At 36.2% G+C, this 14289-nt stretch overlaps 1 protein-coding gene across 2 annotated transcripts in view; it reads right to left on the bottom strand.

Annotated features, from left to right (window-relative positions):
* Positions 1–14289, bottom strand: part of ophn1 (oligophrenin 1) — a 38906-nt gene that overhangs the window by 18287 nt on the left and 6330 nt on the right. For both annotated transcript variants that reach the window (XM_084414358.1, XM_084414359.1), the window contains exons 2-16: positions 12052–12147; positions 11781–11842; positions 10851–10922; positions 9217–9318; positions 9017–9127; positions 8062–8166; positions 6682–6814; positions 5700–5800; positions 5526–5617; positions 5157–5235; positions 5038–5071; positions 4067–4129; positions 3086–3160; positions 2563–2647; positions 2424–2482 (exon numbers count right to left, since the gene is read on the bottom strand). In XM_084414358.1, coding sequence (XP_084270484.1) covers positions 2424–2482; positions 2563–2647; positions 3086–3160; positions 4067–4129; positions 5038–5071; positions 5157–5235; positions 5526–5617; positions 5700–5800; positions 6682–6814; positions 8062–8166; positions 9017–9127; positions 9217–9318; positions 10851–10922; positions 11781–11842; positions 12052–12147 — 1269 coding nt within the window. The remainder of the gene's footprint in view (positions 1–2423; positions 2483–2562; positions 2648–3085; positions 3161–4066; positions 4130–5037; positions 5072–5156; positions 5236–5525; positions 5618–5699; positions 5801–6681; positions 6815–8061; positions 8167–9016; positions 9128–9216; positions 9319–10850; positions 10923–11780; positions 11843–12051; positions 12148–14289) is intronic.

Below are 14289 nucleotides of genomic sequence, written 5' to 3'. Positions count from 1 at the left end.
TTTCAACTTGTCCAAAGATCATTTGTAAAATCCTAAAAGGATCAGTAGACACATTTATTGTGAAATGTGGGATAAGCACTGCTTTATCTGAAAGCACAGCCTGTGGCGAACCGTAACAAAGCTTACTTTATAGAGCACAAAGCAAACACATTTACTTGTGAACTCTACAGCTGTTTTAAGAGACAATTTAGCATCTTTGAAAGATTTGAATGAATCCTCTCAACGTTTTTGATATATAAAAATAGAAGAAATCCTACAACACAACAGACTGGGAGGTCACTTGGGTCAAGTGAGTAAAGAGTATTAAAGTGTGCCATTAATCCCTCAGCAGGTGTAGCCCTTTCCTCTGCTCTGCTGGGTTTGTTTAGTTGAGAGTGATCTGAGTCCAAGCTATAATAATCAAAGCAGCTTTAATGGCTTCTAATCTTATTATGGGCAGGATTACAATACAGCACTTTCAACACAACTTGTTGAAAGCGTTTAAAGCTGGAAGCACACTCGATTATTTGGATACAAAGGAATCGCACATACACAGATGTTGAGATTCCAAAGTTTGAGGGGACTTTCCACAGACATTGATTTTTATACTGTACAAAATGTATTTTCTTTCCGCTAACCCCTATTTTTACATCAAAATTAAAAATAAAATAAAACATAATTTAGTATGATTTAGAAGCTGTCTCCCTTATGGGGACCAAAAAAATGTCCCACAAGGTCAAAAACACACACACACACACACACACACATAGGATATAAAAAGGATGGTTTTGACTCTAATTTCTGATTGGATGAGTTGCGTTCTACAGTGTATTAATATGCTACATTGATGGCAACTGTCCACATCTACAATTACGCTAATAAACTATATTACTTACAAGAATAGCTTATTCTGAATAATACTGCTAATTAAATGTAACTATTTATTAAACATTGGTGTCTTCTATCACATGGCTGTCATCTTCAAAGTAATAAGCCACTGCATTGCTATGCATTTTACCAAGATTAAGAGGGTTTTAGACCTAATAATATCCCTCATCGTTGTAAAATCACTGTAAAACATGACCTTAAGAGGCTTATTATTTTAAACAAAAGGAAAGAGTATACATAACTAGTACAGTAGAGGTAGTGCAGGCCAGTTTGGGCAATGACATGAAGTGTAAAACATTACAAAAGATTCATCTGTCAACACAAGACCAGTGAAGGTCTTATGATTTTCTTTTAATAATATGTCCATGTAAATGTCAGTATTGAAAATGCCTTTTACTGGGCCAGTCGCATACTTGACTACAGCAGCGTGAGCACTAGCACTCAACAGGCACTCTGGGACTGTGACATGGATTTTCTGTAAGACTACAGACAACTCAAGTCTAAATGCAGAAATAAGGTGCAGTTTTCACAGGCTAAATTCATCATTTTATTCCGTGTGGAATAGAAACAGTAGGGAACTCGTTAATACTGCAGTGACTTGCTTCGGTTCATAATTATATTTAATTGTGATTGGAAGACATATAGCTTACATTACTACTGCAAAGTAATATTACAAAGGTTACTAAGTTTTCCAAACATTTCTCTATTTGATTGAAAATTTAATTTCATGAAGCTGTTAATTTGTGACCTGAAGTATCAATTTAGTGATACCAAGACACTAGAGAATGGTATTTTACTAAAGGTAACATTTTGGTTCAATCCTAGCTTATTTTTTCTCATTTTATACTGGATATCATTTACAATTATGAGTAATAAAAAAAAAAAAAAAAAAATTTATGTTTCTGAAAGAAGTCTCTTATGCTCACCAAGGCTGCATTTATTTGGTAAAAAAAAAAAAGAAAAAAAAAGAAGAGTAATATTGTAAAATTATATTATAATATTGTTTTGTGATAACCGTGATCATTTTTATTTCAGGATTTTGATGAATAGAAAGTTCAAAAGAACAGCATTGAAATAGAAATCTTTTATAATATTATAAATGTCTTTACAGTCAGTTTTGATCAATTGAATGTATCCTTGCTAAATAAAAAAAATAAAAAAACTAGACTCCAAACTTTTGAACGTTAATGTTTTTTTTATGAGAGTTATTCAAATGTATAAGACTTGTATAGTCTTGTTTTATAGGGTTAACAAAGCAATATCTAAATCTTTTAATCCAAGTAATCTAAATCCAAGTACCCCCTGAAACACTGTAGTTCACATAACCATGATTGAGAATCACTGATGTGGGGTATTGCTTTTTTGTACAGTGCTGAAAGAGCAAACAGTGCACTTGGACTTGTGTTTTCCCCTCTTTTATAGCTATGCTTGTGTTGAACTTGACAGACCCACATAAGAGATGAAAAATACATATAAACACATAAAAGTGTGGGTCTCTGTGTGTAAGGGTGGAAATGTGGGTGTGTGTGTCTGGCTGGATGCGTTTGCTGTCATACTTGCTGCTAAGATCAGTTCTCTATGCAGGCTGTAGGTCATCAGAGGTTCACACAGACTCCTGGAAAAACATATGTAAATGTATCAAATGACCAAAAAAAGTACTTATTGGAAGATAATCACATAATGTGTTTAACTCACCGCAGATAGAATTTCAAAGCACTAGTGATGGTCTTAATGTCCATGTCACTGGAATTGAAATCTACTTCAGCAGGACAATTTGGGTCTGCAGAGAGTGGAGGACAGATTAAGACAGAGAGAGAGAGAGAAAGAGAGATAAACGGCCTTCCTCAGACGGTTGTTGTTTTTCAGTATGTGTCAGGGATTTTGTAGCAGCTCAAGGACGCTCTCATGGACGTATATCTGTGTTTTGGTTTCCTCAGTGTTAAAAAAAAAAAGTGCAAGTTCACAAAGTTTACTGCAGATATTAAACAGCACGATAAGTTGGATTCAGATTTATATCCCCATTAAATTTATTATCCACATAAAACATAAGCTTCTTGACAAGAAATAAAGCATGTTTGTATATTTTATTGTGAGTATTTGTGTTATTTGGTTTATTGGTTTTCAATAGAAACACAGAGTGTGTGTGACTGTGTGTACGGGGTAAGACATACAAACATGCACACACACACAGCAGATGTTTTTTTGGCCATTTCCTCACCAAAGAAGGCATTCAGAAGTTTTTGTACTTGAATATTGCTGCCCACAGTCCTGTAGACCCCTTCCTGAGTCAGCCCTACCAGAAAGAAAGAGAAGAAGAGAGAAACCAACAAAAAGAAAAGAGGAAAGAGAAACAGAAAGCGTGATTTATTGACTGAGAAAATTGGAGACCATGGCATGAAAGAGAATGAAAGGGGGAGTGTCTTGCAGTGGAAAAGTACAGCTCTAACGAACAATGACAGCAATGGTGGAACTGGCCCGCTTTAGGTTCGTTAGCCATGCAACTGAAAGTTTACGGATTGTATTGTTGTATTGTGTATTGTTAACATACACATGTTGTGCCTGATGACAAGGCTGGACTTACACATCTAGGAAATCTGAGTAACGGCACACATTTAGAAACTGACGAACACATACATCAGCAGCACTTCAAACAGAACCGTTGGTGCTCGGCGCTCCCGCAGTCAACATTACAGTGTAATAATGCTTATTAATGAGCATGAACTACCTCTTCACGATTTTACTGTTATACTGTAACAGCCTCTAGCCTGGAAACGCCACAGCCAGGTTTCAAATGACTTGCCATGTCGGAGAAAAGTGACACTTCTGATATCAATTTATATCTGCGCACTTTTTCTTTTACTTTGTATGATATATTATTGGTAAAACCTGCATGCTTCAGTGCGTATGTTTTCTATTTACAGCTGGCTCAAATTGCTGGATACGCAGATGTGAACACAAATGGTGTGCTGCTGCCCTCTGCTGGCTGCATTTGAGACATGAATCCAATACATAATAGTGACATTGTGCTTGTCTTTCCATCTCTGATTAATTTAATTAATTATGGTGGCATTGAAGTGCAAAAACAGGAACAAAGTCAGTCACTGGAGAACAGGTGACAAATATGTTACAAGAATATGAGATCACTCCAGAAACTTAAATAAGCGACTGATATTCTTGTCATTCTAATGTTTGAAGGCACCTTTTGTTTCCACAAAGTTGATGCATTTTCTGACGAACTTGAAGCCGAGGTCATTCAGCTCCACTGAGAAAAAAAAAAAAAAAAGCAATATTACATATAATAAACACGGTTCATCATCCCTGTATGCATTTCTCGGTGGCTACAGGACAACATTTATTGTGTAATTATACATGGTGTTGCACAGGTGTGCAAGTATCAGAATCTATTAAGAAGCATTTTCTCCATCTATTTTTAGAATTTCTCGTGTTCTGCAACTTTTCTCTTTTTAGAATTTGTTATGTATTTTATACTTGTTCAAAAACTGACCAAAAAGTCTGGGTTACAATAAAACAGTACCAATGTATTACCATGTTTTGAGGATACTATATTACCATGATGTACTATAATACTCTTTGAAGTCCCATGTAGATAGATATTTAAATAAAACGACTGTCATTCAGTTCTATGGTTCATATCAAAGTTTTACAGTATTATCATCTGATTTCATCACGGTACATCAAATAAACGTTGAAAAGCAAAGATTTCAATTTTAATCATCTTTGAATACCACGTCTAGTAGCTGACAAACATCACTGAAATATTCTTGAGATATCACACACCTACACTACTGTCCAAAAGTTTGGTGAGAACAAGTTTGTAACATTGTAAATTGATCTTTTCTTTGATCAATTTAATGCACCCTTTTCTGAATAAAAGTACTAATTTCGTAGAAAATAAAAATCTTAACTTTTTAACAGTATTTTATCTCTGTGACCTTTTTTCCAAGGGAGTAGTCAACCCTTTTTAGAAATGCTCAAATCAGAAATGCTATTCCTGTGAGACATTTAGCACATTCAGGTTTTCTGACATGTGGAGGACTAGGGCGGTATAATTATTATAATTAAGCAGAAAATAAATGTCAGTGGTTTTCTGATTATAACAAGCATCTGTACTAATATACAATTGCCCTGATGAAGTGAAGTTATACTTACTCTCTGCCTGCTTTTGAATGGGAGAATGATATATCTGGAACAGAAACCACGAAGGATCAGAAACATGATCATACACAGCAGTGAGGGCTCTTAATGAGGAGAGATAATGTTAAACTCACTGGTTCCTTGCCATCCATGGCCTCTATCCACTGCTTCCTGTTGACCTCAGAAATTGCCTGGAGCAGGACAGGGCTGAACCTATGGTAACACAACACAAAAATACTTAAGACAAACTGCAATGGAGTAAATAAAGCCTCTTGTTGTTTGTGTGAATGTTCTCCAGTATCAAACAAATGCCTGCATATTGCAGAACGCAACTTCACAGTTCAAGAAGTAAACATGTTTTTACACAAGAGTTTATGTAAGTGCTTTAACAAAAAAATATAAGCTTTCCAGTTTACTGACCCTCCTCTGGTCCTACTAAAACATTTGTTATAAGGGAAAAAACAGCCCTGAGAATGAGTCAATAATCCAGGCAGGACCCTCACCTTTCATTTGTCTCAATGTCAAAGCAAAAGCGTTTATCAGTGGAGTCCGTTTTACGGCGTATGCAGGACTTCAGCGTGAGCTGAGATGTGGTCTGAGAAAAACAAAGAGACAAACGTAAGAGAAAAGGGCTGCCACTTCACAAAGTAAGAATCCTATCTGTAATAATTCTGCACCTGTTTCGTTCCTGTCTTTTGTTCCATTGGCACCATAATGAATAACTTGTTGTCCTTGAAGTATTTACAGTAATACTTTATCCAGGTTACGCCAAGAGCCCCTTGAGACAGAAACAGAGACAGAAAGACAAATAGCAGTGTATCATTTTAATTATTGATTGGATATGATCCGATAGTATACACAGTATTGTAAGAGATAATGTACAATCAATATTGCAAAATTAAATCCTGACCAGGGACCGACCCAGACATGAAATGGAGGGATCTTGCATGACCCTTTTTCTAAAGACTGGCTGACTGTACATTATCCCACTTATTACAGTTACTTGCCAAATAAATGGTCATAAAATTATTGATTTGATTTTATATTATTTTATAATGTAAGAAGAAAGAGATTGCAGAGTTCTCCCATAGAGACATGACTCTAGCGCAGCTACAAGAAAACCAGAGCCAACAACAATCAATAATACAATTTAGCGTCATTATTACAGTCAATATACAACAATATCTGAGTGCAGAATGCTGCGTTTGACCAAAGAGAAAGCGGTGTTATGAATTACTAGCTGCTCTTTCTTCACAATAAAGGAATATTTTAACTGAAGGTCAATGGACTGCATGTGTCAGGCTGGTGATTACCACAGACAAATATTTTGACTGTCCCATAAATAATGATAAAGCTATTACAGTAATTCCTTTATAATGCAAACTTAGCATGTTTTCAAAGTATGGTGTGATTGAATTGCATACAATTTTTTACCTCATTTCATGACCGATATTTGTGAAAGGATACCAAAAAGAAACACAGAAGGGATGCAATGTAACTGCATGCACAAGACCAATAAGCCTTTGTTGATGTTTAGCAAATTCAGAAAAATACTTATATTCCACTTAACTACAAAGTTCAAATGTTTTTCTGTTTCCTGCACATTTATGAACACTGATAGTGTTCAACATCCCACACATGCCGTGCTGCAGAACTCACATTTCTCCTGCACATAGAGGTATCCCTCCATAGTCGCCTGCTGGCCGTGTCTCATACAGATCTTTGCCGAACCCTTCATCCTCTTCATTAGCTCTTCCATCTCCTCTCTGGTGCTCTCAAAGTGGTTACGGGTCTACAACAACACCAGCAGCCGATCAAAAAAAACACAAACAGTACATATTAAATACAGTCACATTATATACATATTACCAGGAGCCATTAAAACAGATTTGTTGATTTAATTTGCACCAAAATCTTAATTATAATTCATATTAATTACACTACTGTTCAAAAGTTTGGAGTTCATATGTAGTACTTTTATTCAGAAAGGATGTATTTCATTGATCAAAGGTGACAGTAAAGACATTTATAGTGTTACAAAAGATCTCTATTTCAAATAAATGCTGTTCTTTTGATCTTTCGAGTGTAAACAAAAATCGTCACACTGCCACTGCTGCTTCCAAAGGATTCATTTATTGAACAACGTTTCAACCCGAAGGTCGGCACGAAGACCTTCGGGTTGAAACGTTGTTCAGTAAATTAATCCAAAAATATTAAGCAGCACAACTGTTTTCAACATAGACAATAATAAGAAATGCTTCTTGAGCACCAAATCAGCATATTACTATGATTTCTGAAGGATCATGTGACACTGAAAATAAATTACATTTGAAAATCTATTAAATTAGAAAAAAAATTATTTTAAATTGTAACAATATTTCACAATATTTTTGATCAAATAAATGCTGCACTGGGTTAACAAAGGAGGCTTATGAACATACAGACTCAAAACTTTTGAATGGTAGTGTATATAGATGAATTATAAATCAGAATTATAAATCAGAATTTTTTTTTGTTGATTGGCCTTACGGTTCAAAAGTTATTAGCGTACACATGAGTACAATTTTGGACAGGTGGTGGCGCTAGAGGGAATGACTTAGAAACACCAAAATTGGTGTATTTAATGTTTGGACTGTCCTCTACCAGAATGTCAAACCATTACAACTTTCCCGCAATCGGTTCTATGGGCTGCCATAGACTCCCAGAGCGGAATAATAATAATAATAAGAACGGGAACCGATACAATAGGTGCCTCCGCACCTTCGGTGCTTGGCCCCTAATAATAATTCAAATTTATCAACATTAATGTATAAACCATATTAATAATTATTAGTGGAATCCTGTTCATTTTCTTCATCATTTATTAAGCCTGTATGTTCACACCACTGTGAATGCAATAAACTGTAATCCATTTAGTGAAAGACACTTTGGATAAAAGCATCTGCTAAACGACCACTCAAAAATCATTTAAAATACAGAGTGAAGAACAAACCATATCAGGATGAAAGGTTAGTCATTATTGATCGGTAAAGCTCTCACATTCTGTAGACTGAGCTGAAGCTCCTGTTTATATGGAAGGAAGTCCTGTGTCATCTCCACAGTGAGATTATTCAGAGTTAGGATGCTCTGCAGAAACGCTAAAACCTGCCGATCACACACACAAGGACACACCGCTATAAGCATAACATGCTTTAGTCAATTCATTAATTGTATCAGTATGAATATAATTGGTGTGTTATAAAGGTGCAGTAAGCAATTTCTGAGAAACGCTGTTGAACTTGGATCGGACCGAGCACCACAATGCACTTGTAGCCAATCAGCAGTAGGGGGCGTATACACTCATGATGGGGGAGGAGAGAGAGTGAGCAAGAGAGAGATTTGAAGAAAGACTGTAGAAAGAGAGATAGCTGAGAGACATTACAAAAGAGAAAAGCTCATTAGAATATCACTGGAAAAAGAAGGGTTATGATCAGGCAAGAGCTTTAGAACCCGCATTAATATTAGAAAAGATTTCCAGAGCTGGAGAGACGTTAGATAGCGGGAAGACCTGGAAACGGACACATTGGTTGCATTGTTTCTGCTCCATAGATGTGTAACATTGGTTTTGAGGGTGTGTTGCTGGCGACTAACAATAAAGGCTTGCTTGTATATATTCGTGTACTGTATGTACATTTTTTGATCTTCCTTTATTTTTCGCAAAGCTTTATTTTGCTTTGCTTCTGCTACATCCACTCTTCCATTGCGCATATGTGCATTTTGGGGACAGATCAATGAAGGGAGGGGTGTATTTGTTTGGGATGATTTCAAATATCAACAGTGTTCAACAACGATTCTCAGAAATTGCTTACTGCACCTTTAAAGTCTTCATTTATGCACCTATAGATGCTTTCTTGTAAACACAATCAAATATATGTTACTACAAAACAGATATTAAAATAATAATTAAAAATAGAAGTGTGTATATGTGCTTGTGGAAAAGAAAGTTCACACGCACAGGCTCTACAACATCAAACTTCTTCCTGTCCTGAACCTGCTGAATCTGGTAGACATATTCAATAGACGACTCGTAAAAAGTCTGACGCTCCTTATCCAACTGTTCATCGGCCTATAAACACATATAAGCACAAAAAAATAAAGATTATATTATTGTGTTTATTTATTTTTTATTTTAATTTCCTGTATTTACAAATATACCTCCTGTAGCTGTGTCTCTTTTTTCTTTGAGGACAGGTTGACATGTTTGTCCAACTGAGAGTAATACTTCTCACTCTCCTTCTCGAACTTCTTTCGTCTCTCCTGAAACACACGCATGCAAATAAACAACCTGAAACTGAGAATATGAGACCGAAAACTGGAGTGGAAAGGCTCGAGTTTACTAAAAACCATTCTTAACAAGAACAAAACAGAAATTGTCCTTATAAAACTTTTTGCAGACTTGTTACTGGTTCCTTACAACCTATAATTCAACCAATAATCTATGAGTAGCCCCAATAAACTCTGCTGAAAGGAAACTGATACTTCAGTAATGTTAACTGAGGCATGCTGACATGGAAAAAGTCTAATCAAGTGAAAAGTCTTTGGAATTTTGAAACTTTCCATATGTCTCCTTGACTCTTTCTCAGTCTCTCTAAAACAAATAGTTTTTCCATGGATCCTCCATATACTGACACATTGTGTGTGTGTGTGTACTTTTACAACTATCTTTGTGAGGACCAGTTTGAGTTTTAGACCATTGGAGTGAGGACAAAGAGAGTAAAGTGAGGACATTTAGGCCGGTCCTCACTTTCTGAGACCCCTTTAAAGGCCTGTTTGAGGGTCAAGACTTTTTTTTTTAGGGATAAGGTTATAATTAGGTTAAGGGTGGGTTTAGGGTAAGGGTTTGGGTTAGGCACTTAGTTGTGATGGGTAAGGTTAGGATAAGCGGCTAGAGATTGCATTGTCAGTGAATGTCCTCATAAAGATAGATGTACAAGAGTGTGTGTGTGTGTGTGTGTGTGTGTGTGTGTGTGTGTGTGTGTGTGTGTGTGTGTGTGTGTGTGTGTGTGTGTGTGTGTGTGTGTGTGTGTGTGTGTGTGTGTGTGTGTGTGTGTGTGCGTGGCTCAAAAATAAATTACACGCACATGAAATAGCTCTGAAACCTTTTCTCATGTGTCTGCTAATACACCAGATGTGGTTGTGGTTAATGAGGAGATCAGCGAGGTGTTCATTGTGGAGGTTGCATGTACCTTTGACTATAGTATGGAAGAAGCATTTATGACTAAGATTATTAATTATCAACCACTCCTAAACATAATTTCAGAGTTTGGTTATCAGAGCCGACTACTTGTGTTCATATTTGGCAGCTTAGGACACACACACAGGCTGGTTGTAAGAGGGCTTCAACAACTAAGGATGCCCAAAAAGAGGGCTAAACGGCTAGCAAAGTACTGTGCCCTGTCTGCTATTATAGGTAGCCGCCATATCTGGCGGAGACGGTGTTACTTGTATCCATAACAACTGAGTGATATGCTTAATATTGTGAAGATCTGCTGTATGCCACTGGTCCATGATTATGTGCATGCATCTGACTGCATCTATAGTATTTATGTCCCTGTAAATCATGTCTTTTAAGTGACTTAAATAAATATTTAATGTGGCTCAAAAATAAATTACACGCACATGAAAGCCCATACAAACAATGTCTCCACAAATGTCAGAGTTGTGGTATGCATTACCCTTTGCTCAGAGAAAGGAAGTAGAGGTGGAAATTATAAGCATGCTCACACATGTGGTCATGTGGTCATGTGGTGTGTGTTCTTTATGTGTAAATGTGTATAATAAAAACTCACTTTTGTGACTCCAATCTGCTCTTTCCTAAACTTCTCCAAAGGTTTGATAAGCAAGTCACAAGCATTCTGGACCTGCAAGAGAAAAAGTAAAGAGTACATACTTTTCAATGTATCTATAATAGAAAGTCTTGTCTCTAGTCTTAATCAATAAATGGGGGTCAGGGGTCAAGAGCTGTAACAATGGAACAGATGAATGTCTAGTATCCCATAGCTGTAAATTTATTTAAAAAATTCCCATTATTCCTTATAATAAATACTGATATTTCACCTTACTTAAACTTGTTAGTGTGATTGCTTCCCAGTACATACAGTGTTTTATTCTTGTTTTGTTTTTTTATGTTGCACCCTTAATGTCCCCTAGACCAAAAAGGGTTTGTAACACTGACACAATAGCAGGTTCCCCGAGTAGGAGGCGAAGAGCAAAATCCAAAATTTGCGTTTTGTCACACTGGCCAATGACAGTTAATTCTAGAAAATGTACCAGATTTAGCATTATATTTAGCAATTATATAAAATTTCCCTTTCCCTCATAGAGGATGTGGAACTTGCAGGAATAATTCAAATTGCATGCATCTGCAGTCCTGTCATGCACTTCACTCAATTCTGCACCTTTTAAGGAAGGAGAAGTAAAAAAAAACTTCTAATTCTGGAGTTTCCTGTTATACACGTCCCAGTTAGAACAGATACAATTCATAAACAAGCTCAAAGAATTCTGTGGGTGAATTTTCGGGTTTAAAAACCTAATAACACAAAAATCTTTAATAATCAAAAACAATAACAAGTTTAACTGGCCCTTTAAGCACAGGGAGGCTAATCTTGCAGATTGTTAATGATTGACATATGTGAGGATCTTTGGTATTTTTGCATTTGAGTTTAGACTATGATTGACAGAGTTTTACAAGGGTATGTGAAGAAGTGCACTCCACCAACCAGCATCATTCGGCCCTCTTCCACATCCTGCAGCAAACCAGCAAACTCACGAAATGACTCAGCTGTAAAGGTAAAACATGTGGTCATGTAAACAGCACATAAAGTCAAAAACAAATACATGCACAAATATGCAAAACTGCCACAACACACTCATTCCACATACAATTTGATCAGAAAAATTTAAGAAAGATGACATAAACATATCACATAAATTAAATAGACACGCTAATGTGCACAACTCCAAACAGGTTAAGACCAGCAGTCAACTCACCGATGTTCATCTCATCATCAGTCAGAGTGTCACCAATGAAATCAAACTGGAACGACTGAAGGGTCTGAGAGAACTTCTGCACTGCTAGCGAGTATTCTGGAAACAACATCAAAACCATAAAGAAAACAGTAATCAATCCACATAGAATAAATTGCTACTTATGAAAAACATCAATAGGAAAGCATTTCCTGATTCAACATATGGGTCCCACATGCTAAAAGCTTTACAACCAGTCCACTAGGTCTGTCCACATCCCAGGGAATCAATTTTCTTTCTTTCTTTTTTTAAAAGATTTATTTGTGGCGTTTTTGCCTTGAGATAGGATAGTAAAGGATAGTAAAAGTAAACAAATTGAGAGAGAGAGGGGGACGGGATAGAGAAAGGAACGCGGGCCAGGACTTCAATTTGGGTCGCCAGAAGCGCAACCACGCTATATGTCGGAGTACTGGACACAAGGCTATCGGCTCCAATGAGCAGTTATTTTCTATGCAAGTAACAGGCATGTTGGCGACAATTGTATCATAAATGTCACTTTTGTAGTTCAAATCATGTTCTCCAGTTCTTGAGCAATGCTTATATAAACAAGGCAATTGGCTCTTTTAATTGAAAGGATTCATTTAAAAGCAAAAATTTAAATTACTCACCCTCATGTTGTTCGAATCCCGTAAGACTTTCGTTCATCTTCGGAACACAAATTAAGATATTTTTGATTAAATCTGGGAGCTGGATCACTCCTCCATAGGCTTCTATGTAATTGAAACTTGCCGGCCCAGAACAGTTAGTAAAGACAATGTTTAAAATAGTCCAAGTGACTACAGTGGCTCAACCATAAGTTTATCAAGCGACGAAAATATATATATATATATATATATATATATTTTTTTTATATAGCCTATGGAGGAGTGATCCAGCTCTCAGATTTAATAAAAAATATCTTAATTTGTGTTCCGAAGATGAACGAAAGTCTTATGGGGTTGGAACAGCATGAGGGTGAGTAATTACTGAAAGAATTTTCATTTTTGGGTGAACTAACCCTTTAAGTTGTTCTTTTCCTACACCTTATACTGTCTCTGGCTTCAACCCAGCCCCAACAAAACATATCAAACTCTCTATATCAACTCTCACACAGTTTCATTGAAGACAGAAAGACAACCACGGCCAGGGAATTCAAACACAAACAACCTTTCAACACGTTGATTGGTTGCTGGCCACTTTGCATATGAAGCCAATGATTACTGAACCTCTGAGAAATAAGAAAAGCAGCTTTATTGCTAAGTGAAATCAGATGTGAAGATGGAATCATTATACACAGGTTCAGTGCCAGAACACACACACACAGCAAGACAGGCCACTGTCAGATGCATTCATCCAAAGCCTTTTACATTACTGTAAATGCTGGGACGTTCTCCCAACCAAACCTAGGGTTTCGAAGTATTTTGATCATGGGCCTATGAAAAGAAAGCATTGGTGGGATCTCAGTAACTCTCCAGATCATGGGTCCCTCCTTCAGGATCAGACATGCTACAAGTAACCAAAAAACTGTATTGTTATTATCTATAAATAATCATATTAATAAACTCATTTTGATATATCCTATATATTTCAGGTATATATATATATATATATATATATATATATATATATATATATATATATATATGTGTGTGTGTGTGTGTATATATTTATTTATATACACACATACTGTATATACAGCATATATACAGTATATAATTTGTTAACGATTTTGTAAGTTTATTGCATAATTGTGCTTGGAGTCAATTGTTTTATTTGTGAGAACGCAATGGAACATGCCAAATTGTACAGAAATAATTTTATGTCAGGCTGTCATGCAAAAAAATAATGAACACATACAAACCAAATAGAGAACCAACATCTTCCCTCGTATTTAAAATATTTTAAAAACTATAAAATATTGTCCTCATATTTTGATGGTTTAATCAAACTTAGGGTCATTAACAACAAATACCCCCTCTGGACATCACTTTTGGCCACTACTGTATATATAGTATACTACTTTATATCGTTATATGTTTGTACACCTGTTCAACTGCTTCTTTACCCTAATCAGCCACATGGCAGCAGCTCAATGCAATTAGGCATGTAGACATGGCCAAGACGATCTGCTGAAGTTCAAACTTAGCATAAGAATGGGAAAGAAAGGTAATTTAAAGGACTTTGAACATGGCATGGTTGTTTCTGCCAGACGGGCTGGTCTGA

The sequence above is a fragment of the Rutilus rutilus genome (assembly GCF_951802725.1).
Source record: "Rutilus rutilus genome assembly, chromosome: 7".
Lineage (NCBI taxonomy): Eukaryota > Metazoa > Chordata > Actinopteri > Cypriniformes > Leuciscidae > Rutilus > Rutilus rutilus.
The sequence above is the reverse complement of the archived record's forward strand: the minus strand, read 5'-3'. Positions and strand labels throughout refer to the sequence as shown.